The sequence below is a fragment of the Tachyglossus aculeatus genome, chromosome X1, assembly GCF_015852505.1.
Source record: "Tachyglossus aculeatus isolate mTacAcu1 chromosome X1, mTacAcu1.pri, whole genome shotgun sequence".
In the NCBI taxonomy this organism is placed as follows: domain Eukaryota; kingdom Metazoa; phylum Chordata; class Mammalia; order Monotremata; family Tachyglossidae; genus Tachyglossus; species Tachyglossus aculeatus.
Window position 1 is genome coordinate 92728044 of NC_052101.1, and position 25925 is coordinate 92753968.

General features: G+C 48.6%; 1 protein-coding gene across 1 annotated transcript in view; it reads right to left on the reverse strand.

Moving 5' to 3' along the window:
* Window positions 1-25925, reverse strand: part of PLXNA1 (plexin A1) — a 249591-nt gene that overhangs the window by 41095 nt on the left and 182571 nt on the right. Inside the window, exons 11-20 of the mRNA XM_038772017.1 lie at window positions 10863-10959; window positions 10159-10349; window positions 8208-8359; window positions 7790-7910; window positions 7330-7466; window positions 5769-5936; window positions 4898-4991; window positions 3262-3501; window positions 2814-2957; window positions 1390-1624 (exon numbers count right to left, since the gene is read on the reverse strand). Coding sequence (XP_038627945.1) covers window positions 1390-1624; window positions 2814-2957; window positions 3262-3501; window positions 4898-4991; window positions 5769-5936; window positions 7330-7466; window positions 7790-7910; window positions 8208-8359; window positions 10159-10349; window positions 10863-10959 — 1579 coding nt within the window. The remainder of the gene's footprint in view (window positions 1-1389; window positions 1625-2813; window positions 2958-3261; window positions 3502-4897; window positions 4992-5768; window positions 5937-7329; window positions 7467-7789; window positions 7911-8207; window positions 8360-10158; window positions 10350-10862; window positions 10960-25925) is intronic.

The window sequence follows — 25925 nt, forward strand, 5'->3', positions numbered from 1 at the left end:
TCCAAGCACTTAGCACAATGCTCTGCACACAGTAAGTGCTCAATAAATGTGATTGAATGAATGAATAAATGAAAAAAGGGTTTGAGGAGCCATGGATGGTGTTGCAGGGGTGAAGAGAAAGGCTCTGGTTATCCCACTTTTCCTTGTTCAGCCCTTCCTTCTCTCCCCAATCCAGGAAAGGGGGATGAGAAGGTTGAAGTCAGGTTAATAGGCCCAGGGTGGCTCTCCACACTGTGACACCTGTCACAGAAGTATCACCCGGGCTACAGTTACCCAGAAGGGAGAGGAAGGAGCAACTTGGCAATGACCGAAAAGTTGTCCTGAGACAACTGCAAACTTAAGGCTCATCCTGCCTCTCCAAAGAGGGTAGTCTCATTAGATGCTGGAGGGAGTGTAGCTGGGACCTGTGCCTTTAACTAGGGAAGGAAACAAGGAAAGTGAGCCTCTGGGGAGGGAGAAAAGAAAACAGCCTCTGAAATCAAATTAACGGAACTTGAAGGGAGCAGCATCGGTGAGCGAGTAACGATCAGCTGCCCGAGGTGGGGAAACAAACCACCGTCAGCTTGAAAGATGTTATATCTTATCTAGAACCGGTGGATGCCAGGGAAAAAAGAAAAGCCTCTGCAGATATTGCAGCTTTTAATTAAAAGCTGTTTCCTTTTATCTATTTGCCAGCTGGGGAGTGGAAACCATCAGGGGGCCTCTATGCTGTTGTCTCCATCGCCCTCCCCCCTTGTGCCAACTGCTTTTATTATCATGGGTGAAGAGCCTGCTTTCCTCTCCCTCTCTGTTGCCCGGCTGGGGCTGTCAAGGTCGTGGTCCCAGCCAGTGGCTTGTGGAGATAATGGGCAATTAGGCCCAGACGGTGGGGCTTGGAGAAGCATTGCATCCAATTTCCCAGCATTCTGTTGTCACATAATGAGGCTCTCCCTCTCTGGCCCAGCCTGGCCCGACTGTGCCAACACAAGACACTTTCTCTTCCTAAATAAAAACAACCCCCCAAGTCCTCCAGCCTGGTAACTCTGACTTTTTGAACTGCCTCGGCTGAGGCCAAGGCTGCCTTCCCTGGAACAGGAAACACTGAGGCGCTGCTGGAAGAGCAGATAAACTACTACGACTGCCCACCTTGTAAGGGCACAGTCGCTCCCCTTGGTTAGCTAGAACCTGGCAAAGAGGCCTCTGAGTTGGACTCGGAAAGTCGGGAAAGGCCCAGAATGCCCTGGCAGAAGTTTTTCACATGGCCGGGGCTGGGGGGGTTGGGGAGGGGAGCGGAGGGGACATTGGGTTCCAGAGAGCTCCAAGGTCTCCCACGACATCGGCGACATTGCCTGTGGGCAGGCAGACTCCTCCCTGTGTCACTTCTCAAACTGGCTAATGGGCAGGGCTCACCTTCTTTGCATTCCAGGGCCACTCGAGACTCTAGATTGTCCATCTGTAACTGGAGGCGTTTGAGGGTGCGGTCGGCATCCCGGGACTTGCGTTTGTAGGCGATGAGGACAATGATGATGATGAGCAGGAGGAGGCCCCCACCTCCCCCGATGCCGATGATGGCCGGCAGGGTCAGCAGGCTGTCCGAGTACACCTGCAGCATCCCTGGAGAGAACTCAAAGCCGCCTGCCTTGATCTGCAGAGAGGCAGGAAAGAGGCTCCTTTCAGCTCCCCCAAGACTGGAAGGTGGGGACCCCCACCCACCTTCTGAACTTGGGGAACCTGGATTCCCTGAGGCCTGGGCAGGGTGGGTGTGCTGGGGAGGAGTTCGGTGCTCCAAAGTGGGGCTCTGAACAGAACAGCTTGACTCAAGGGTAGGCCGCATTGAGGCTCAAAGGATCCCAGTTGTGTGATTTGGGGCAAGGCACTTTACTTCTTTGAGCCTGTTTCCTAAATCTGTAAAAAGAGGGATAGGGTACCTATTCTCCCTACCCCTTAGACTGTGAACTCCAGATGGGTCAGGGGCTGTATCGATACATTGTCCTGTATCAATCCCAGCACTTAGTACAGTCAGGGCCCTGATCTCTCAACCTTTCTTTTTTGATCTCCCAACCTCCTGTCTCTCCCCACTTCAGTCTATACTTCACTCTGTTATCTTTCTACAGAAATGCTCTGGACATGTCATCCCCCTCCTCAAAAATCTCCACTGGTTGCCAATCAACCTTCACATCAAGCATAAACCCCTCACTATTGGCTTCAAAGCTCTCCATCACCTTGCCCCCTCCTACCTCACCTCCCTTCTCTCCTACAGCCCAGCCCACATACTCCACTCCTCTGTGGCTAACCTTGTCACTGTGCCTCGTTCTCATCTGTCCTGCCACTGACCCCTGGCCCATGACCTACTTCTGGCCTGGAATGCCCTCCCTCCTCACATCTGCCAAACTATCACACTTCCCCACTTAGCTCTAGTGAAAGCTCACCTCCTCCAGGAGGCCTTCCCAGACTAAGCCCCTCTTTCCCTCTGCTCCTCCTCCCCTCCCCATCGCCCTGACTCCCTCCCTCTGCTCTACCCCCGTCCCCGCCCCACAGAACTTGTGTATATATGTACATATTTCTTATTCTATTTATTTTATTAATGATGTGCATATACCTATAATTCTATTTATTTATATTGATGCTACTGATGCCTGTCTACTCGGTTTGTTTTGTTGTCTGTCTCCCCCCTTCTAGACTATAAGCCCGCTGTTGAGGAGGGAGTGCCTCTATTTGTTGCTGAACTGTATTTTCCAAGCGCTTAGTACAGTGCTCTGCACACAGTAAATGCTCAATAAATATGACAATGAATGAATGAATGGTTTCTAAACACTTAGGGCCAGAAAAGTTACCGTGACTTTATGCTGGCCGGTGAGGTTTGGCGATTCGCAGAGGAGCTGGGTCTCAGAGATGGTCAGAACACAAGGTGTGGCACCAATGAGCACTGTATAGTTGAGTCGGGAGTTCCCGGATGCTGGAGGAAGCAAATTCCGGCCCTGGGAGAAGACAGGGTCAAAAAGGTCATTGGTTCTCATTTCTATAAAGCAGGAAGCCTCAGGCTTGACTCCAACTTCCATTCGCTCCCTCATTCCATGATCTGGCCCCTCCTGGCTCTTCCTTCCCACCTGCCCCCCTTCACCATTAACCCTGCCCCCTTACACACACACACACACACACACACACACACACACACACACACACACATGTATATATATGTGTATATATATACACACTTATCCACCCACTTCCCTTGCCGATTCTCCCTTGGGGCCCAGAATTCTCCAGGGGTCTGGAGCTCACCTTGAGAATGAGGGGTGAGCTGGGTTTGAGCTCCAGGATTCCTGAGGGACTGAGAGGCTCAAAGACAGGATCCGGGTAGTAGAGAAAGTTGGTGGTGTTGACAATGAGCAGGGACTGCACATTGTCCATGACAAAGCCCAGCTCGTCTGGCCGATCACCCATCTCCGGGGGGCTGCGGGTGGGGTTGTTGATGGAGGGCGCCAGGCACACCATGGTGGTGTCATTGTACACAATGCAGTTCTGTGGAGAGGGGTGGGAGGATGAGTGGCCAGCCCATCTGCCACTAAACTGCTTGGGAAGCAGAAAAGAAGACTTGCTCTGGGGAAGGGCTCCTGGGAACCTTCCTGCTTTCTGCTTTCAAAGCTTGGCAACTGGAAACTCCGAGGCTGCAGACCATAGGCTTGGCTCTGCAGCGCTCCTGCCTGTGTCTCAACATGTGACTCTGAGCTACTCACTGAATTGCTTGGGGTCACAGCTTCCCCATCTGAGAAACGGGTATACTAATGCCGTCTCATCCACCCCCTCCCCAAGGCTGGCAAAACCCATGCTATGCTGAAATCTAGAAAAAGATGCCCAAAGGACTCCCTCTCTGCCCCAGCTCCTGATCTCTGTTCCTCTCAAACAGACCTGACTCTCTTCACCTCTCATCCCTCTCTCTTCCGACCCACTGCCCACATCTTTCTCCCTGCTTGGAATACCCTCCCCTTCAGCGTTCCCAAACCACCTTTATCCCCTCTTCACAACCCTTTCTAAAATGCTTGCATCTCTAGGAAGCATACTAACTCTAACTGTCTCCTCCCAAGTTCTTAGCAGAGGGCTTGGCATAAAGTACTCCCTCAAAGAATACCATTAATTAATCCTCCCACCTTCCAGGTCATGTTACCCCCATCAGTCATCTCAGCACACTTAAGCATGTCTGTTTATTTCTGGTTGATTCTTTTATTCACTTGTGTCTATTATTTAGATCTAGTTTCTCGCTCCTAACTGGTATAGTCATCAGTGTTTTTCATGTTTCTCCTTCATTGGACTGTAGATTCTTTCAGGGGGCAGAGTGCACACATTATTCTTCGGCCCTATCCCCTAAATTCCAAGTGCAGTACTCTGTAAACTGTGCTCAGTCAATTCTGATGATACAATTACATTATCTGACTGAATGACTGAGAGATAGATGGATGGTTTGGGATGAGGTCAGGTAAGATGTTGCTAACCCCATACTCATGGCAAAACTAGAAATCAGACTTAGAATATGTAAGCCTGTAGATGGTAAGTTCCCTGAGGGCAGAGATCACGTCTACCAACTCCATTATATTGTACTTTCCCAGGCGCTTAGTACAGTGCTCTGTACACAGCAAGCACTCAACAAATACCAATGATTTATTGATTGAATATGGCTTCATTTTTTGCCCTGCCAGAAATGAGGATGCTAAAATGGCTGCCGGGCCCCACTCCTTAAGTGGCTGCATTTTGGGTACTCAGGGAAGTAACTGCTTGGGGAGCTTTGAGGCCTTGGTCCACAGAATCGGAGTGGAGGTGGTGCCCCCTTCCTCTGGGGAGGAAGGGGCTGAGGAGAGTCAACAGCTAAACAGTTACCTCCCCTTTCCCTGGGCCTTCACCCACCAGTTGGGTTGGTACTTACATTCTCCCGCTCGGCACTGCCGTACTTGGCTCGGATCCGAGGTTCCCTGATTGTGGCCAGATTGGTTCCTGTCACGGTGAGAAGGGTTCCGCCACTGGGGCAAAGAGAGGAGTGGCTCATTATGGGGAGGCTCCAGTCAGGGCACCCATCTTATGCTACTACATCAGAGCCCTCAGGATAACTCCAACCCCCACCTCACGGTCTTCTCATAGCTCTGCCTGGAGCCAAACTGGAGAAGCCAGCTTGTGTCCCGAACTGACTCCAAGGTAGCTGACACGAAGGTCCTGTCAACTGAACATCTCCCCTCTGAGCCTGATGCAGGGTATCCCTTTACATTCCTTGCTCCCACTGGGTGCCTGAAGCGCACAGAGGGGCTCCAAGACTGAGTGCCAGGCTGGGTAAAACTGCATTTCTTGGGCATCCTAAAACCAGGTGTTCTTGGGAGCTGGAGGAATTCTTGCACCTGGACTTTGACAGCAGCAAGAGTGAGTTTAGACATGAGGAAAACCCGGTCTTCTACTTTCATTACATGCTCCCCTGGGCTCCCACTGCAGGCGTTCCATAAATACTGACGAGTGATCAATGATGAATGATCAATGAATAAATAAATGGAAAAACTTCCTAACTGATGGAACCCTGGAAAGGCCCCCAGGGGTGATGTGAAATCTCCATCCAGTAGATCCACCCAGCTGTCCTGGATGGCCTATGAGTAGTCTCCTGCCTGGAGGCAGAGGACTGGCCCAGATGACCTCAGGAGCCCCCTGCCTACTCCTGAAGTCTAATTGCCTCAGTAAACTGGCCAAGCCTTTCTGAGGTGATGTGGTCCCACGGGACTTCGATGCCCTACTCCTTACTCTTTCCTGCTCCCTACCTGTTGATGCTCCATTCGGGGTCAATCTTCTGGATGGTGGGATCCTCCGTGTAGTTGTACTTGACCTCGGAATTGATGAGTTCTGCCCGGTTGATGTTGATGATGATGGGGGAGCCACCAGGGCTCTGTCCCGGTGGGGTGCGGCACCGGATCTCTCGAGCATTCCTCCTAGGGAAGGGGCCAGGGGACAGAGATCAGCCCAAGCTGCCATCTCCCACAGTGGGGCATCCAGGAGTGTGACAGGAAGGGATCAACAAAGAATGGGAGATCGATCCCCTTTCAATCGGGCCCGGCCATAGACGTCATCTAGGCTGTCGGGACCACCCATTTCCTACTCCTACCCAAATCCTGTCCGCATACACCTATCACAATCTAGACTCCCTGACTCTCAACTGGAGAGCAGCTTCCAATCACTTCCCCCAAATTTCAAGCCTTTTCCAGAACTCAGTCTTCTAAGCTCAAACCACTGACAGGGAGACAAGTGACTTAAAATCAAAATGCTGGATTCTGACAGCTGCATCAGGAAGAAGAGAAGCACTGATCATGGGTCTGGCCTCAGTGCTCCCCACCACCTCCAGCACCCCTGAACACAACGGCTCTGCAACAAGGAACCAAACGAGGTCCTTGGCATGACCAGGGTTACCTACTTAGGTCAGGTCCTCTCCCCACAGTTCCTCTCACTCTCTCAGCAATCCTCCTTAAAAAGCATCATTCAACCAAAAGAGCAGACATGCCCCACTCTTGAGCCACACGTGTTCAGGCATAACATACACATATGGTCACAAACTCACACTCATACAAATGCACGCACCAACACAAATGCATACCTCTAAATGTGCAAAAATAGGCTTGTGCACACAAGCATACCCACATAATTCTCTCATACAGACACACAAACACACACACACACACACACACACGAGTCAGCTTCTCTATGTAGGCCCCGCGTTGCTGCAAACAGCAATGATTAGTGCTGATAACTAGTAATTACCACAGGAAAATATTTAAAGAGGCGCTCCATTATCATCTCCCTAATCTAAAAATTATCCACTTCAAGCCCTGGGATTTTTGTAAAGAATTGTTTTCTTTTTTTTAAAAAAAAAAGTAATACATGTATGAGAGAGATATTCTGGTCTGATCCTGAAAGGAAGAGCCTGGGCCTGGCGAGCCTGAGCCCAGTCAGACTGGAGTCCAGCCAACATGCTGTAGCCATCTCTCATTCACCTTTAGGGTCTCCAAGGAGCCCCTCTCTACCTACAGTGGGGCTTCACCAGCTAAACTCTGCTTTCCTGGCCTTCCAGGGTACTATTCTCCCACCTAAGGGTTTCAGGTACTACGTTTCCCCTCCCTGGTATTTCCACAGCCCTTTCACACCTACTGTGTCATAGGGCTTCTGTGGCAGCCATCCACAGGGCTTCAGAGACAATTCCCCAACTTCCCGGCCCCCGGTTCATTCCCAGTAGCCTTCCTCCTCACCCAAGAGTCTGAGTTTCCTCCTCCTCAGTGCTTTCTGCCTCCCATCAATTACCCAGGTCCCCATTCTGCTCCCCGGCCCATTTACCATGAGAAGGTGCAGGGTCGTCCCCCAATAGTGACAGAGACATCACTGCCCGCATTCAGATGATTGCCCTCAATGCCAATCCAGGTGCCTCCGGAGAGCGGGCCGCGGGCCGGGCTGACGCGGTAAAAGGTGGGGGTCTGCAGACAGGAAGACCTTAATCAATTGCGGCCCTGAGATGGAAGACCCAAGTGAGGTGCTGACCCGGCTGGGAGGGCAGCCATCGAGGCCAGAGGTCTCCCAGAGAGGGCCAGGTTGAATTCCCAAACAACCAAAATGCCTTGAAAGGTATCTAGCAGACACTGTCTGCCATGTTTTCCAGTCTGCAGCCATTTTCTTGGGCCCCCTTCCCTGGAATTTATTAAGAATGAAATCACTCAACAGCAAACATTCAAGCAAAGTGATGGGGAGGGGATAGAGGGAAGGGGACAATTAGGCAAGGTAGGGTGGAGGGGTGGCTTACCACAAACGTAAAGCGCCTCGGAGACATGGCTCTGTAGTTGGGGGAACAGTCCCGCACACACACCTCCACCTGGGCATCATGGGCCCGACTAGAGCTGGCATCGCCAATTTCACAGACGATCCTAGGGGAAAGGCGATGGGGAGTGCTGAGCAGGGGGCTGGTGGGTAGATAAGGAAGTGGGGAAAGCCGGGAGATGGACAGCTCGATTCTGGCTGGGGCAAGGGCATAATGAGGACCTTTTCCAGACCTGTAGTCTCTCTGGGAGGTCAGGGTTTCCAGACGAAAAGCCCACCCCATGTCAGACAATCTGCCTAGTTGCCTTGGAAAGGGGTAGGTACCTTTCAGCACCCTTCTCTCTTCCCTCCCACTCACCCAACCTCCAGGCCCAAACTCCCCCTGCACTAGCCCAGACACTTACTGTTCAGCACTGATGTATTGGCTTTCGATGGGGCTGCACAGCACTTTCCCTACACGCACGCCCAGCCTCACATCCTCAAACTTCAGTCCCAGGTTCTCACCGATGATGGTGAGCCGGGTCCCACCCTGACGGGGGCCCGTTTCAGGAGACAGCTACAGAGGGAGGGAGGGAGAGTAAGAAACACAAATGAGCCGGGGTTTCTGGGAGAACGTTACTGCCTTCCACTTTATTCTTCTGCATACTCTGATGGCCACGCCTCGGCCTCAGTGGGAAGCGGTTGACTCCCCTGGCAATGCCACAAAAATGGGAATACCAGTTCTTCGGTCCCTGCATAGTTCCAGCAGCACCATTTTGAGGGCCACCTGGCAGCTCATCGCTCCAGACCGCTACCCCAGCAGACACCAGGTGTCAGTGAAAAGCGGGGCAGGAAGGGAGGCAGGCAATCGCCACACAAGCAAAAAGCAATTGGGCATCAGATTTTTCCATGGTTCCCCACAGCTGCAGGAGCTTGGAAGCTATGGAAGAGAATGACCAGGTGGAACCGGGCTGCCGAGGGAGGGAAGCAAAGAGGGAGAGAAGATTAGGGAGGAAACAGGTCAAAACCCAGAGGGCCAGGGCACAGGAGTTCCCAGTTGGTAGATTACTTATGGGGATATGACACAGAGTATGCCAGTGAAAACTGCCAAATCATGAGAACTCAAGTGAAGTGATCCCCAGATCAAAAAGAGAAACTAACTGGCAGATCAACTCTCAGGAATAAAAAAAGGCCCAAAGGACCGCTCCAGGAGCCAGAAATCAGACCACTCCACTGGAGATGATGGCCCTTGGAATCACTCCATTAAAACACAGTTCCCCACTGGTCAAACAGCTTTGGAAAAGCTGCCAGGTGATTCCTTTCAGAACTCCAGCTTCCCTTCTGGCAGCAAATTGAACATCGTGCACCTCTGCCTAGATAGGCTACAATAATAACTCAATGGAAGTTCTATACAAACTGAACTGGGACCATATGTGATCTCCTGCCCCCCAGGGTATCCCATCCGCTGCTTCATGCCCCACAGCTCAGCGCAGAGACCTGGACCCCACATACTCATAAGGAAGACTGTTTGAGGCTGTCTGTACCATAGTCCACGGGGATATCCAATATAATTACCCACCAATCCCCGCTTAATGCCCTTGAAGTTAAGCCCCATGGACCTGTTCACTTTAATATCCCCATCTGACTAAATGAGGGTCAACATCAGTCTCGTTAGGATGAGAGGAGATGAGAACTCATGGGAGTGGGGAGAGGAAACAGAGAACAGATCCCTTGAGTGGGAAGGGATGAGATAGATAGGGTCTGCTGTACAGTCTGGCAAGCAAGATCCAGGGGAGGTCACAACCTGGTCCCTGCCTGATCCTCTTTTCCACAGATTATCTGGAAAGTCTCATCAGGAAGGACTAACATGTCCCCAGGCTCTGCAGAAGTCCCACTATGAGGCAGAAGTAGAAACAGAGAGGGAAGGTAGCAGCGAGAAGACTGACAGCAGGACCTTCCCCTGGCTCAAGGCATCCTTCCAACCCCAGTTCCCCAGCAGGAGAAAGCTGAGGGAGTCTTGAGTGGATGTGGGGCCCGGCGGGGGTAGAATCAGGCAGGAAAATGAAATATATGAAGCTGCAGATACATTCACGCGGGACCATGTGTGCCTGGAGGAGGTGTTATTCCCCCATCCCCAGAACATCAGAGAGCAGACCACAAGTTATCACAACCTTGCCTCCCCACAGATCCAGTTTGGCAAGAGAGGGAGCAGGGCTGCTGCTGATTGTCTCCACCCTCCGTTCTCAGCATTCGATTCTTAGATGAGACACTGGAGAATCATCTCAAAGGACAGGGCTGGTTGCTTCCCTCCTCGATTCCACCCCTAATAGTAGCCCAGCCCCTTCCCACCCAGCTTAGTCCCCTCCACCCCCTTACCTTGAGGATCTTGGGGTCGGTGCAGCGACTGTTGCCATTGCTGGCATGCATCCAGCTGATCTCGGGGGCCAGACAGTGGTGCCGCAGAGAGCAGCGTCTCTCTGCCACACACCAGCCGCACTCAAAGCGGGGATCCGCCTTGAGGCAGAGGCCACAGCTCTCACGGAGGGCTGAGCACTTGTACAGATGGGCTGTGGACAGAAGAGGAGTCCTAGTCAGTATATGAAGTCTACATGGCCAGGGCTGAAGTGAAAAACAGTCCTCAGGCTGCCGCCAGCTCCACCCTCCACCCTGACTATTAGGAGTAATAGCAGCAGCAGCAGTGGGGGTGGTAATGGGATCCTATCGAGCGTCCGCTGAGTGGGATGCACTGTACTGAACACTTGGGAAAGTCCAACAGAAGCACAAGGCCTGCTCCCTGCTATAGGGGACTTCAGGGTGGAGGCGGGGAAGAGGCGGCTCAGGTCTCTTTGACTCTTTTCTATCCTTCTGAAGCAGCCAACAAAGCAGGGGCTGACACTGTCCCTATCTTTTCCCTAATCCAATTCTGCTATCAAAGGAGGTACAGGCTCCTGGAGAGACCTTGACCCTGGAAGAATCAGATTTATCCAGATTTGAACCTGGACCAGGAAAGCGGTGGAGGCCAAAGGCAGAAGAGAAGAGGACTGGGGCTTGGTGTCATACTCCATCCCGGAGCTGCTTACCCTGGATATTTTGGGGGTTGTCGATAACAAAGTTGCCATTCCACACCACTGAGAGGTTCACAGGGAGGTCACTGATGTCATTGCCTTCATAGGAATACTGTGGGGGAAAGAAAAGAATTGCAGGTGAGGAAGGAGACAAACTGTGGGAGGGCAAGAGAAAAAGTCACAATAGAGAGTCATTGGAGATGATGCTCTGGGGAAGATGAGGTTGGGAGAGCCATGGGTCATATGGGGGAAGTGGTTGGTGATGCTTAAGGAGCCCCTATTCTGAGGTTAAATGTCACCCAGTGGGAGAGTGGTAACCACCAAACTCACCAATAGCTTCAACTCCACAGCGTTGATATACGCAACTGCCAACTTTCCTCCCACAGAGCAGGCCCCAGCGAATAAAATCTTCTGAACTCTTCTCAGAGGAAGAGGCTAGATTTTGACCCAGCTGTTTTTCCAAGGTCAAGAAATATTAGAAGTAGCCTGGCCTAGTGGAAAGACCCCAGGTCTGGGAGTCAGAGGACCTGGATTTGAATCCTGGATCCACGACTCATCTGCTATTTGACCTTGGGCAAGTCACTTAAGTGCCTTAGTTACCTTATCTGTAAAATGGGGATCAATAATACTAATAATGGTACTTATTAAGTGCTTACTTTTGTGCGAGGCACTGTACTAAGCGCTGGGGTGGATACAAGCAAATCGAGGTGGACACAGTCCCTGTCCCATGTGGGGATAACAGTCTCAATCCCCATTTTACAGATGAGGTAAGAGGCACAGAGAAGTAAAGTGACTTGCCCATGATCACACAGCAGACAAGTGGCAGAGCCGGGATCAGAACCCACGACCTTCTGACTGTCAGACCTGTGTTCTATCCACTACACCATACTGCTTTTCATAAGACTGTGAGCCCCAGGTGGAACAGGGACTGTGTCCAACCCAACTGTCTTGTAGCTATTTCAGTGTTTAGTACAGTGCCTGGCAGCACACTGCTTAACAAATGCCATAAAAAAATCTCATCACAGTTATCCCCTTAGTGTAATGGTTGCCACTATGCCTAGTGCCCTTTAAATAGGTCACCACTTTATATGGATTAAAAAACTGGGAAGGTGAATTTTACCTAAAGTGAGTGCACTTTTTTTGAGTGAGGGGGAACAAGATGACCCTCATGGCCGCTTTCAATCCTGTGAACCTGGCTCCCAGGGATTTGAGGAAGAAGGGCAAGGGGTTAGAGTAGGAGGGGAGGAAAGGAACTGAAGGAGTTTTAGCTTCCTCCTGTACTCTATTGGGAGCCAAGGCAAAAGTCCAAATAGTGGAGTTGGAGGAGGAAAGTGACCCTCTATGGAAGGTGAATGAGCCCACAGTGGTCATTTGTGAGGGAATGAGGATTAGCCCAGCTGGAATTCCCTAGGAAAACGGGAGTCCTGGGGTATGGAAAAGGGTCAGGATTCGGGTATGATCAGCACACAGTAGCAGTGTTAAGTGAAACTGGCATTTTCAATTTGTCCTCTGACGGGTCTCATTTGGGGTGCAGGCGGCTCTGGAAACCATCCAGCCTGCAGCTGTCCAGAATGCTTACTTGTGACTCTTGGCCCTGGTTTTTCTTGGGAATGAGCTGCTCTAGGGTGGAGAAGGTATTAACCCCTTCTGTGCTAGGTGGGGGAAGGAGGAAGTAGAGGGGGGCAATCCCCCACCCCTCAAGGAAGAGACACTGGGATTAGTACAGTGCTAAGCGCTTAGTACAGTGCTCTGCACACAGTCAGCACTCAATAACTACGATTGAATGAATTAGGGTGGATGTGGTGGCTGATGATGATGATGATGGCATTTATTAAGTGCTTACTATGTGCAAAGCACTGTTCTAAGCGCTGGGGAGGTTACAGGGTGATCAGGTTGTCCCACGGGGGGCTCACAGTGTTAATCCCCATTTTACAGATGAGGTAACTGAGGCCCAGAGAAGTTAAGTGACTTGCCCAGTCACACAGCTGACAATTGGTGGAGCTGGAATTTAAACCCATGACTCTGACTCCAAAGCCTGTGCTCTTTCCACTGAGCCACGCTGCTGTGGCTGGTTTACTGTCCCCTGCAGGCATAGCTAGTCAGGTACTCCCTCCAGAACAGTGCTCATTCCAGGCAGGGGCCATAAGCCTCCTCTTCACTGGACCTTCATCACTCTTTTCTAAGGGTTCCAAAGGCAAGAGGCTGGAGAGAAACCAAAAAATTCTCCGAGGCAAAACCTGATTTGTCCTAACGCTGCTCATAGCCTTGAAATCAAGACTTTGACTCCCTACTCTAAATCATCCCCTCAACTCTGTCACCAAGGCAGGATTATTTTTCACCATTTTGTTCCATCTGACCCCATTCCCCATTCCCATGTTGTCCACCACAGTTCAGACCCAAGCCTCTCACGTTTGGATCACAATAGAGACAAAGAAGCTGGCGAGCCAACCTACTGGAAGGTATGGCTGAGCTCAGTGCAAACACTTCCACACACACACTCCTGCAGGGAAACACACACCCATACACACAAAGGCAGAAAAACCTACCAATACAAACAATCAATCGATGGTATTTAGTGAGAGTTTACTATGTGCAGAGCACTAGTTCTTCAATCTTTGTCTTTTTTTACATTCACAAAAAAGCCCGAGACTTTGAGAAGCTAGGCCCCTATTTCCCAATGTCTCAGTAATTCACAGGACACTGTTTTATACAACATTGTTTTACTCAACATAGCATTCTGCAGGAATATAGCCATAATGATGCATTCTAACACCTGGGGCTTAATTAGTACCAAACATACTTCTCCTTATGACACAGATGAGAAAACTGAGACTCAGGGAGGGTCTATCTCCCAGCAAAGCTTACCACCGAGTAGTTAGCTGAAACTTTGCAGTCCTGACTCTGTAAGGTGTTTTTTGTGCAACCAGACCCAGCTCTCTCTAGAGGGAGGAAGGGTCTGGGAAATAACTCTGAATCCCTGGCACAGAGGTTAGGACAGAGGCTGCTGCCAGCACTAAACCAATAACCACATCACAGGGTGAAACACTATGGAGCTCCATGGGTGGCTGTGGAAATCCATTAAGGAATTCAAGCCAGGAGAAGGGTGGGCTTTAGGGGAAGGTCTGTGTTGCCCTCCCACCTGTCTGCAAAGGTCTGAAGGATTGGGGTGACCCCCCTCTCTGTTCTTGAGATGTTTGAGATGTTTAAGTGGGGCAGAGCACCAGAGGAAGTGATCCAGCCCACACGTCAACAATATAGCTGAAGTGATTTCACAGACCCTCCACATCTGCATGCCTGTGCTTATAACGCATTCAGCCTGAAGCAACCCTAAATCCAGGCCCCTGGCTAGGGTGTCTCCAAACATCTCATCTTTGGAAGACTTTGGGTCTGTCTGGGACTGCCACTGATTTGAACGTTCTTTTCCACAAGTTAAGAAAGAGCAGAGGAGGGTCACTCCTCAAGTTAAGAAAGAGCAGAGGAGGGTCACTCCTTCCCTCTGCATCCCTCCCCACCACTAAGTGTCCTAGGGTCACATAAGTATATTCCCATAAGTGACTATGCAGACACCCAAATCAACACAAACATTCCCTTTAAATGTACATCAGACCCAAACAAACACTGTCATAGCTCACAGGCACTCACACGTGTGTATACACATGTGCACGTGTGCGCGCGCGCGCACACACACACACACACACACACACACACACATATGCCCAACTCTGGTTGGCAGCACTCCCTGAAATATGTTAAATAAAAACTGGCAGCCACAGTGACTATGCAGCTGGTCACTTAGCAGCTGATCTGATGTCACTGTACCCAAGCAGGATTGCCTCCCTTCATCTACACTGGAGACTTCTAGCATCCCATCTAGCATCCAGTTAGGCCGGCACTTTTTAATAATAATGATGATGATGGCATTTATTAAGCACTTACTATGTGCAAAGCACTGTTCTAAGCGCTGGGGAGGTTACAGGGTGATCAGGTTGTCCCATGGGGGTCTCACAGTCTTAATCCCCATTTTACAGATGAGGTAACTGAGGCACAGAGAAGTTAAGTGACTTGCCCAAAGTCACACAGCTGACAATTGGTGGAGCCTGGATTTGAACCCCTGACCTCTGACTGCAAAGCTCTTTGCACTGAGCCATGCTGCTTCTCCTGCTGTTTTTTGAGATGCAGCATGGCCTAGTGGAAAGAGGATGCATCTGCAAGTCAGAGGACCTGGGTTCTAATCCTGACTCTGCCGATTGCTTGCCGTGTGACCTTGGGCAAGTCACTTAACCTCTCTGGGCCTCAGTTACCTCATCTGTAAATTTAAGATTAAATCCTCCTCCCTCCAACATAGTCTGTGTGCCCCATGTGGGACAGGGGCTGTGTCCAACCTGATAAATTTGTATATATGTATATATGTTTGTACATATTTATTACTCTATTTATTTATTTATTTTACTTGTACATATCTATTCTATTTATTTTATTTTGTTAGTATGTTTGGTTTTGTTCTCTGTCTCCCCCTTTTAGACTGTGAGCCCACTGTTGGGTAGGGACTGTCTCTATATGTTGCCAATTTGTACTTCCCAAGCGCTTAGTACAGTGCTCTGCACATAGTAAGCGCTCAATAAATACGATTGATGATGATGATGATAAATTTGTAGCTACCCCAGCACTTAGAACAGTGCTTGACACATAAGTGCTTAACAAATACCCTTAAAAACAGATGGCAAGGAAGAAGTCTTGAGAATGGAGCCAGATTTAGTGCTGGAAGAGGCAGGAATGCCTCACAATCAAGTCGAGTATTTTCCTTGGGATGGAAACTGGAAAAACCTTGACCTGGGACCTCCAACCATCCAAGCCTGGGGTCCAGGTCCAGCCCTATAGTCCCTCTAGTCTTCCTTCACCCCAGTTCTCCTCTGGGGTGCTGGAACGGCAGGTGAGCGGCCCAGCCCGAGCCCCAGGCCCCTCACCCCAGATGCCTTCCGCACCACCCTCCCATCCCCTCGGCCACCTTGCCCCTCAAGCCAGAGGTAACTCGTGTCTTTCCCGCAGCCCCCCAGGAGAAGCAGCATGGTCTAGCGGGTAGAGCCTGGTCCTGGGAATCAGAGGTCATGGGTTCTAATCCTGACTCCGCTACTTCTCTGCTGTGTGACCTTGAACAAGTCACTTCACTTCTCTGTGCCTCAGTTACCTCATCTGTAAAATGGGGATTGAGACTGTGAGTCCCACATGGGACAGGGACAGGGACTGTGTTCAACACAAATTGCTTGTATGCTTAGTACAGTGCCTGGTACATAGTAAGTGCTTAACAAATATCATAAAAAACTCCAACATCATGTGCTATCCAGCGATTCCAGTCATCTTCAATTAGTACCAAGACTTCCAAAGCCACCTCAGGCCCCATACTGAATGGAGCATGAGCTGGGTCCAGACCATTCTCCAGGCCTGTAGAGGCAGGGGAGGTATACTCAGCTCCACACAGAGACCCAGGGTTGCACTGACATTCAACTGGGGGAGGAGCTAGGGAAGGAGTTGCTTTGAATTAAATGACCATACTCTTGGGTAAATTGTGCTTCCCATTTCCAACACGCACACACACAAGTGTACATGCACAATATCCAATTAAGTGGAGGATTAAACACTTAACCAGTTGATTTTCTTTATCTACACCATCCAAGGGGATGATCGAGGACAAAAAAAAAATAAAATCCTCTTTCGGCACTGATTTATCCCATTGTAGCAAATCAAGTAGATAATTTCTCAATCCCCCACTTCATGGGGTTGGGCAGAAGCCACTACACTCTCCATTCTCACACATTCATTCATATATACATACCCACTTTATACACTCCCATTGTACACACACACGCCCCACAATCTCTTGCACACCATTACACGTACTCACACATATCCACTCACACATGAATGGCACACATTCATTTTTTCGTGTCTTTACCATAACAAATTACCCACATTCACCCAAACACACAGTCATACACACATATTCAAGTCTTTCTCTCTCTCTCTCTTGAATCCCTGCAGCTCCAGTACAGTTACAGCTGTGTCCTATTTTTCTGTAGTTGATGACCTCAACTCCTTTCCAGCACCACAGGGACTGAAGTAATGTACATTGTGTCTCACCGGGGCACAACTTCAATTCATCATTATTTTATCTGCAGGAATTTAATTGGATCCTATCAAACTCTCCTGATACTCCCTTTTCACTTTAAACACTGCTGCAGGAAAGATAAATGTCGGCACTACTAAGAGAAAGAGCGAGAGAGCCGGGGAAAGGGAGAATCGCTCTAAGAAAATTCGGTGACTGTAGGCTTCAAGTCTAATTTCCTTGTACCTATCTGTATAATTAGGGAGACACAGAGGTTCCCACTCCTGGCAGGAGTTGTGCGAATGATTTATGTTGCCTATAAATATCCTCAAGCCCCAGTAAAACACTGGCACACAAGGTGAGATGTGGCAGTAATTCCTTTGCTTTGGTTCTACCATAGGCCTTCACTCTCCTCTCTCCTCTGCTTAACTCTGCCTCTCCTTCCCTAATTCTTTTTCTAAGGGGCATCCAGTGTCACCTTCTCTAGGGAGGACTCCCAGACCTACTGAGCTGGCAGCATCAACCTAGTGGAAACCTGAGGTGCACACTGCAGGAGATTTAATTTAGACAGAAGAAGGGTTTTTTTTTTAACCGTAATGGCTGGGAGTCCCTGAAACCAGTCCTCCTCTTCTAGAGACATTGAAAAATAAAAATCAATCAATGGTGTGTACTGAGCTCTTACTGTATGCAGAGCACTGTCCTAAGCACTCAAAAGAGTACAACAGTTAGTAGACATGATCCCTGACCTGTAGGAAATCACAAGCAGAAGAGTTTGTAGCTCAGAAAATGTCCTGTCTCTTCATTCACCACAGGTGCTAACTGAGTATTTCCTTGGGGCTGGATGGTCCATCTCCCTGCTTCCAGAAACAATAACACCTAAACCATCATTAGAGAAATCCAACTCTTTATCCTGGGTTCAACCTGACCGGCTTGGTAACGTGCAGTCCGTTTCTTCCTCAGACAACTGCCAGACTCTGAATTGATTTTAAATGGATTTGAATTGCAGAGCAGTGGCTTATTTGAGGAATGCCAATTCAGTCCCCTGCACATGCACTGAATCAGATAGACAAAGACAGGCTACAATACAGGGGACAATACAGTCTAGATCCCGAAGTTCTCCCTGGAGCCTGCCTCACAAGCCTCATGTGAGACAGGACTCTGCCCGACCCAACTATCTTGCATCTACCCCAGTGCTTAGTACAGTGCTCTGCACACAGTAAGTGCTCAATAAATGTGACTGATTGAATTATCATTATTATTTACCATGCTTTCCCTCCTTTGCCCCATGCCAATCAATCATATTTATTGAGAACTGTGTGCAGAGTACTGTACTAAGTGCTTGGGAGAGTGAGAAGCAGCATGGCTTAGTGGAAAGAGCACGGATTTGGGAGTCAGAGGTCAGGGGTTCTAATCCCGGCTCCGCCACTTATCAGTTGTGTGACTTTCGGCAAGTCACTTAATTCTCTGTGCCTCAGTTACCTCATCTGTAAAATGGGGATGAAGACTGTGAAACTCCATGTGGGATAACATGATTACTTTGTATCTACCCCAGCGCTTAAAACAGTGCTTGGCGCATAGTAAGCGCTTAACAAATACCATCATCATTATTACAGTACAGCAGCATGGAGCAGTGGATAGAGCATGGGCCTCTGAGTCAGTAGGTCATGAGTTCTAATCCCAGCTCTGCCACTTGTCGGTTGTGTCACCTTGGGCAAGTCACTTCACTTCTCTGCGCCTCAGTTACTTCATCTGTAAAAGGATTGAGACTGTGAGCACTACATGGGACAGAGACTGTTCAACCCAATTTGCTTGTATCCATTCCAGTGCTTAGTACAGTGCCTGGCACATAGTATGCACTTAACAAATACCACAATTATTATTATTAGACACGGTCCCTGCCCACAGTGAGCTTACAGTCTAGAGAGACCTTACAGTCAAGATGGAGCTGGGTGACCTGGCCACCTACTTTGAGAAAATCCGAACTATCAGGAGTTATCGCTTTAAAATCTCCCCTGCCCCTCCCTCTTCTTGCCCCTCTTCAACTATCCCATTTTTCCCAGCAGTATCTCAAGAGGAGATCTCCTGCCTTCTCTCAAAATCCATCCCCTCCACTTGTGCATCCAAACTCCATCCCTTTGCACCTTATGAAAACACTTGGCCCCCTCCCTTCTTCCCTCTCTGACTGCCATTTTCAACTGTTCATTCTCCTATGGCTTCTTTCCCACCTCTTTCAGACATGCCTATCCTATCCTAAAAAAACCCTTCCCTGACCCCACAGCTCCCTGTAGTTATCGCCCCATCTCCCTCCTACCAATCCTCTCCAAACTCCTTAAGTGAGTTGTCTAAACCCACTGTCTCAAGTTCCACTACTCCAATTCTCTCCTTGACCCCCTGCAATTTACCTTCCGTTCCCTTCACTCCACATAAACTGCCCTCTCAAATGTCACCAATGATCTCTTTCTTGCTAAATTCAATGGCCTTTATTCCATCCTAATCCTCCATAACCTCTCAGCTGTCTTAGATACTGTCAACCACTTCTGGAAGCATTATCCAAACTCGGCTTCACTGACATTGTCCTTTTCTGGTTCTTCTCATCTCTCTGGCCACTCGTTCTCTTTCTCTTTCGTGGGCTCCTCTTCTGCCTCCCACCCCCTTACTGTGGGTATTCCTCAAGGTTCAATTCTGGGTTCCCTTCTATTGTCCATCTACACCCACACCCTTGGAGAACTCATTCACCCACATGACTTCAACTACCACCTCTATGCGGTTGATACCCAAATCCAACCCTGATCTCTCTCCCTCTCTGCAGTTTTGCATCTGCTCCTGCCTTCAAGACATCTCTACTTGGGTGTCCTGCTGTCATCTCAAACTTAATGTGTCCAAAACAGTACTCCTTATCTTCCCACCTTCAGTCCTTCCCCTGATTTTCCCATCACTGTAGGCAGCACCGCCCTCCTTTCTGTCTCACAAGCCCGTAACCTTGGCATTATTCTCGACTCTTCCCTCTCATTCAGCTCACATATTCAACCTGTCACCAAATCATGTCGGTTCAACCTCCACAACATTGCTAAAATCTGAACTTTCCTCTCCATCCAAACTGCTACCATGTTAATCCAAGAACTTATCCTATCCCACCTTGATTACTGTATCAGTCTCCATACTACCTTTCCCCATGCCAATCCATACTTCAGTCTACTGCCCAAATCACTGTTCTACAAAAATATTCAGTCCATGTTTCCTCACTCTTCAAGAAGCTCCAGTGGTTGCCCATCCACTTTCGCATCAAACAGAAACTCCTTACCATCAACTTTAAAACACTTAATCACCTTGCCCCCTCCTACCTCACCTCACTACTCTCCTACTTCAACCCAGCCTGCACACTTTGCACCTCTAATGGCAACCTACTCACTGTACCTCAATCTCGACTATCTAGCCGCCAACCTCTCACCCACGCCCTGCTTCTGGTCTGGAACGCCCTCCCTCGTAATATCCGATAATCACTCTCCCCACTCCCTTCAAAGCCTTATAGAAGACACATCTCCAAGAGGCCTTTCCTAAGCCCTCTTTTCCTTTTCTTCCACTCCCTTCTGCATCACCTTTTTTCCCTGTATTCACCCCTCCTCCCAGCCCCACGGCACTTATGTACATATCTATTATTTATTTATTCATAGTAATGTCTGTCTCCCCCTCTAGATCTCCCCCTCTAGACTGTAAACTTGGGAATGTGTGTGTTATGCTGGTATACTGTACTCTCCCAAGTGCTCAGTACAGTGTTCTGCACACAATAAGCGCTCAATAAATATGGTTGATTGATTTATTGATTGACTGAGGGAGTTACAGTCTAGAGAGCTGCCAGCTGCACAAGCATTTCATTGGCAGCAGAGGAAAGGGGTGAAGCAAAGAGGAAAGCTGGGAGGAAAGAATTCTTGTCGCTAATTGCCTATTCATGGGCTGGTCAGAAATAAGTCACTTTCCCTTCACTGTGTCTCAATATGTCTCGGTGATAACGCTGGCCTGCAAGGGAAGTTGAGAGAATTCATGCATTAAGTCGAGTGAAAGTCCTCCTGGTAAGGCGGTATTCGGAGAGACTGGAAGCCTCTCAGAGCTCTTCCATGCAGCCAACGTGACTTTCAGTTCCATTTAAACCAAGGATCTTCATTCCGGGTTGCTGCGTGACTGTATTTTCACATGAAACTATCAAATATACTTCTGAATTTTTCAATCCAGAGGACAGCAAGGCTGAGGGCAGTGGGATGTCAATTTGGCAAGACCAGCCAATGGAGCTGCTGGGAATGTGTCTACCAACTCTGTTGTATTGTTCTCTTCCAAGCACTTAGTACAGTGCTCTGCACACTAAGCACTCAATAAACATGATCGATTGATTGATTTCACTTAGGATGTTTAATGGGAGTTGATTGATTGATTTCACTGAGGATGTTTAATGGGGGGTGGGGGCAGATGGGGGGGAGGTGTTAAATGAAGAGCAGGAAATCAAAAGGCTGACTCCCACCTGTGATTGTTCCTGGGAAATGAAGGAATTAAGAGTCTGCCTTTGATGGTCAGTGTGGGCTCAGGGCTGGAGGGGAAAGGAGCAGAGGAGAAATTTCTCCTAATTTGAGTAAAAGGGTAGCTCCACTGGTAAGAGAGCCCTGACCAGGAGAGTTGGGTGCAGTGACAACTGATGGACTCAATCAGTCAGTGGAATTTGCTGAGTGTTGACTATTTGCACAGCAATGTACTAGGCACTTGGGAGAATATGAGTGGAAATGTTCCCTGCTTACAAGGAGCCTACAGTCTAGATGGGGAGACAGACATTAATATAAATTATGGATCTGCCCATAAGTGCTGCGGGGCTGCGGATGGGCTGAATATCAAGTGCTTAAAGAGTACAGCTCCAAGTGCAAGGGTGATGTAGAAGGAGAGGGAGCGCTGGGTAAGGGAGTAAGTTCGCCCCTGGGCACATTCAGATAATGCCTCAAGTCTCCCCAGTCTTCTCCGGGCTGCTCAGCACCAAGACCATTCAGTAAATTTGGGTCAAAGAACACATTCCCTAACAAAGAAGAATGCTTTGTCCAAACCATCAAAAGACTGAAAGCAGGTGAGAGGTCTGGGAGATGGGATGAGGGAGTCGTCAGTCCAGTTGGCTCTGTGACCTGAATAATAATAATGATGGCATTTATTAAGCGCTTACTATGTGGAAAGCATTGTTCTAAGCGCTGGGGAGGTTATAAGATGATCAGGTTGTCCCACGGGGGGCATCAGGTTGTCCCATGGGGGGCTCACAGTCTTCATCCCCATTTTACAGCTGAGGGAACTGAGGCACAGAGAAGTGACTTGCCCAAAGTCACACAGCTGACAATTAGCAAAGCCAGGATTTGAACCTATGACCTCTGACTCCAAAGCCCGTGCTCTTTCCACTGAGCCACGCTGCTTCTCTTAGGAATGTTACTCCTCCCAGCTATGACTCAGTTACCCCATCAGTGAAAGATGAATGCAATTTGCTGCCCCAGGCAGAAGTACTTGGAGGTCCTTACAGGAAAGGTGTCAAGTTCATAAGGATTCTTAAGAGATTTTATTGAAATATTGAGGTCTTTATCAGTGAATTAATCAATGGTATTTATTGAGTGTTTACTGTGTGCAGAGCACTGTACTAAGTGCTTGGGAAGTGAACAACACAACAGAGTTCGTAGACACACTCACTGCCCACAACAGTCTAGAGGGAGCTTACAGTCTATGTTCCTAGGTTTTCTTTCCTTTCAAGTAAATCCCATGCAAACCCTTCTCTCAAGAGCTTAAAAAACCCCAGGAGACAGTGTGAAGCAAAAAAAATGCATGTATTAAGAAATAGCTCTGGAATAATGAGTCAGGAAGAGGGTCTTCAGTCCACTTTACCAGCTATCCTAGCTGTCATGGCCTGGCTGCTGCCCTTCTCTCATTTGAGAGGACAACACTTGCCTATTTGGGTCCAATTTCTGATTTTTGTAGGTTTTACAGTCTGTCTGGAAGCAGTAGAAGGTTTAAGATTTGCCCTCTAATCCCCACTGTACATTTTCGGGAATAGAAGGGAAAGAACGATGGCAGTATAGCTATATAATAATAATTATAATAATGATGGTATTTGTTAAGCGCTTACTATGTGCCAAACACTGTTCTAAGCGCTGGGGTAGATACAAGGTCATCAGGTTGTCCCACATGGGGCTCACAGTCTTAATTCCCATTTTACAGATGAGGTAACTGAGGCCCAGAGAAGTTAAGGGACTTGCCCAAAGTCACACAGCTGACAAGTGGCAGAGCCAGGATTAGAACCCACAACCTCTGACTCCCAAGCCCCTGCTCTTTCCACTAAGCCACGCTGCTTCTCTATATGCACGCTATTTTGAAAGCTTTCTTTGATTAAGGCCTCAATCTCAACCTGACCTCCTGAACCATGTCAGGCCCATAAGCTGAAGAGGCCCCTTCCCCAACCCACAGCTAAATTTACATCATGAGGATGGTGTAAAGGACTGGAAAGAGACTGGTCATCAGTTCCCCATTCTATTCTAATCATCCTTCGGGATAGTCCACCCCAGAGGAAGGGACAGAGAATGGGGACAAGGTCAGCCACTCTCCCATGGAGATTTTAAGATTTCAGATATTGAAAGAACCAGTAAGGGGGCTCCTTGATTGGGTCTAACTAAAGCACCAACTTCGAGTCTCTCCAGATTTTGACAAGAGGAGAGAAATGGAAAGATAGAACCTAGTATCAAGGCAGAGGTACATGATCTATGAGGGAGCAGCCCAGTCTGGACAAGGTTACCACAGTTAGTCCAGCACTTAGTACAGTGCCTGGTACATAGTAAGTGCTTAACAAATGCTATTATGGAAGAGTCAACGGCCATATGAAGCAGGAGATAGGGAGGGGATTCCCTTTCTAGAGACTGCCCCCTGTCCCAAATCCAGATCTGCCTTTTCAAGGGCCTAAATGACCTTGGTCCAGCCCAACTGATGTCTGTGTTCACTTCCACAAAAAATAATAATAATAATAAAATCACACTTCTTTGGTGTTTCCTCTTCTTGATGGCTAGAAGGCCATCCATCAGCTAGGTACTGACGTCAGTCAGTCAGATTCTGTTGAGTGCCAAGTGTGTTCAGATCATTGTCCTAGGCATCATGGGGGAAGTAAAGGAAGAACAAAACCAGCTCCAGTCCCCTGATGGGGAGACAGGAAGGACACAGTTATACAAAGAGACAATCTGCAAGGATAAAAATGCATACACATGTGACCTAGTGAGATAGGTAACTAGTAAACATTGTATTTGAGACTCTCTATCAATTGGTTCCCTCTAACCTATTTGTTTTCTTACTTTGTTCCTTGAGGACAGGGATTGTGTCTACCAACTCCATTGTATTGTACCCTCCCCCAAGTCTTTGGTACAGTGCTCTGTACACAAGAAACACTAAATACCACTGATTGACTGTCTCCAGCCCATGCTCTCTGCACTTATCAGGCAAACCTCCTAAATGTCTCGCACACTAGACTCTCCCACCTCCAGGCCACTGCTCACACCTCTCCCTTACCAGAAAGGATCCCTCCACTCAGCTCTGCCAAACTCCTTCAAAATCTGGCTCCAGAACCAACTCTCTGATTAATCCTTCTTTCTCCCCAGGCATGCCAGCCCCTCAGCCACCTTAGCACTCTACTGTACTTATTTATTTAAAAAACTTCTTATGGATTTATTTGTCCATTTGGATTTATAACTCAGATCTGTTCTCACACTCTTAATTCTTGAATATTCATCCACTTACATCTAGTTGTCTTCCCTATGAGACTGTAAGCTCTTTGAGGGCAGGAATCATGTTTTATACCTCCCCCTGATGTCCCTGAATATGTCATCCAGTGCCCTGCAAACAGAAGGTGCCCAGACATTGCCAGGACTGAGTCCAGGAGATGCTCCATTACTGCTCCAATGTAGTTTTTATGAAGACCCTACAGTCACAGCTCTGCCTTTCCCCCAAATCGATGACTTCACTCCCTACAAGTCTCCACCCCATGGCTAAGGATACCACTCTCTGATCAAATAATAATAATAATAATAATGGCATTTATTAAGCGCTTACTATGTGCAAAGCACTGTTCTAAGCACTGGAGAGGTTACAAGGTGATCAGGTTGTCCCACAGGGGGCTCACAGTCTTAATCCTCATTTTACAGATGAGGTAACTGAGGCCCAGAGAAATTAAGTGACTTGCCCATGGTCACACAGCTGACAATTGGCAGAGCTGGGATTCAAACCCATGACCTTTGACTCCCAAGCCCGTGCTCTTTCCACTAAGCCACACTGCTTCTCTGATCTGCCTTGAAACAGTACCTAGTCCTGCCAAAGTGGGAGATTGTAAGGAGCCAGTGAGGGGCACCTCCCCCCACTGCTCTCAATCAATCCATCAATGGTATTTATTGAGTGCTTACAGTGCAGAACACTGTACTAAGTGCTTGGGAGACTACAACACAACAGAGTTAGCAGACTCATTCCCTGCTCAGAACAAGCTCTCCCGTCAATTCTTCAGTATCAAGTGCCCAAAAGTGCACAGACCTGTGTTTGGAGTTGAAACCAAAAGGTAAACAGCCAGATTCTAGATAAACAGCCAGATTCTAGATAAACAGCCACATTCTAGATGCCCCCTCTAGACTGTGAGCTCGTTGTGGGCAAGGAATGTGTCTCCCAAGTGCTTAGTACAGTGCTTTGCACACAGTAAGTGCTCAATAAATATGATGATGATGATGGCATTTATTAAGCGCTTACTACATGCCAAGCACTGCACTAAGCGTTGGGGTAGATTGAATGAATGAACATTCCTGCACCACAGGGGTTTACGATCAAGCAATCAAAGTGAGGCAACATCGATGGCTTTACATAGGCCCATACATATTGTACAGATAAAGAAAATTATTTACATCAGACTCACAGCTAGCTACAAAACCAATCAGCCCAATGAGTTTCCA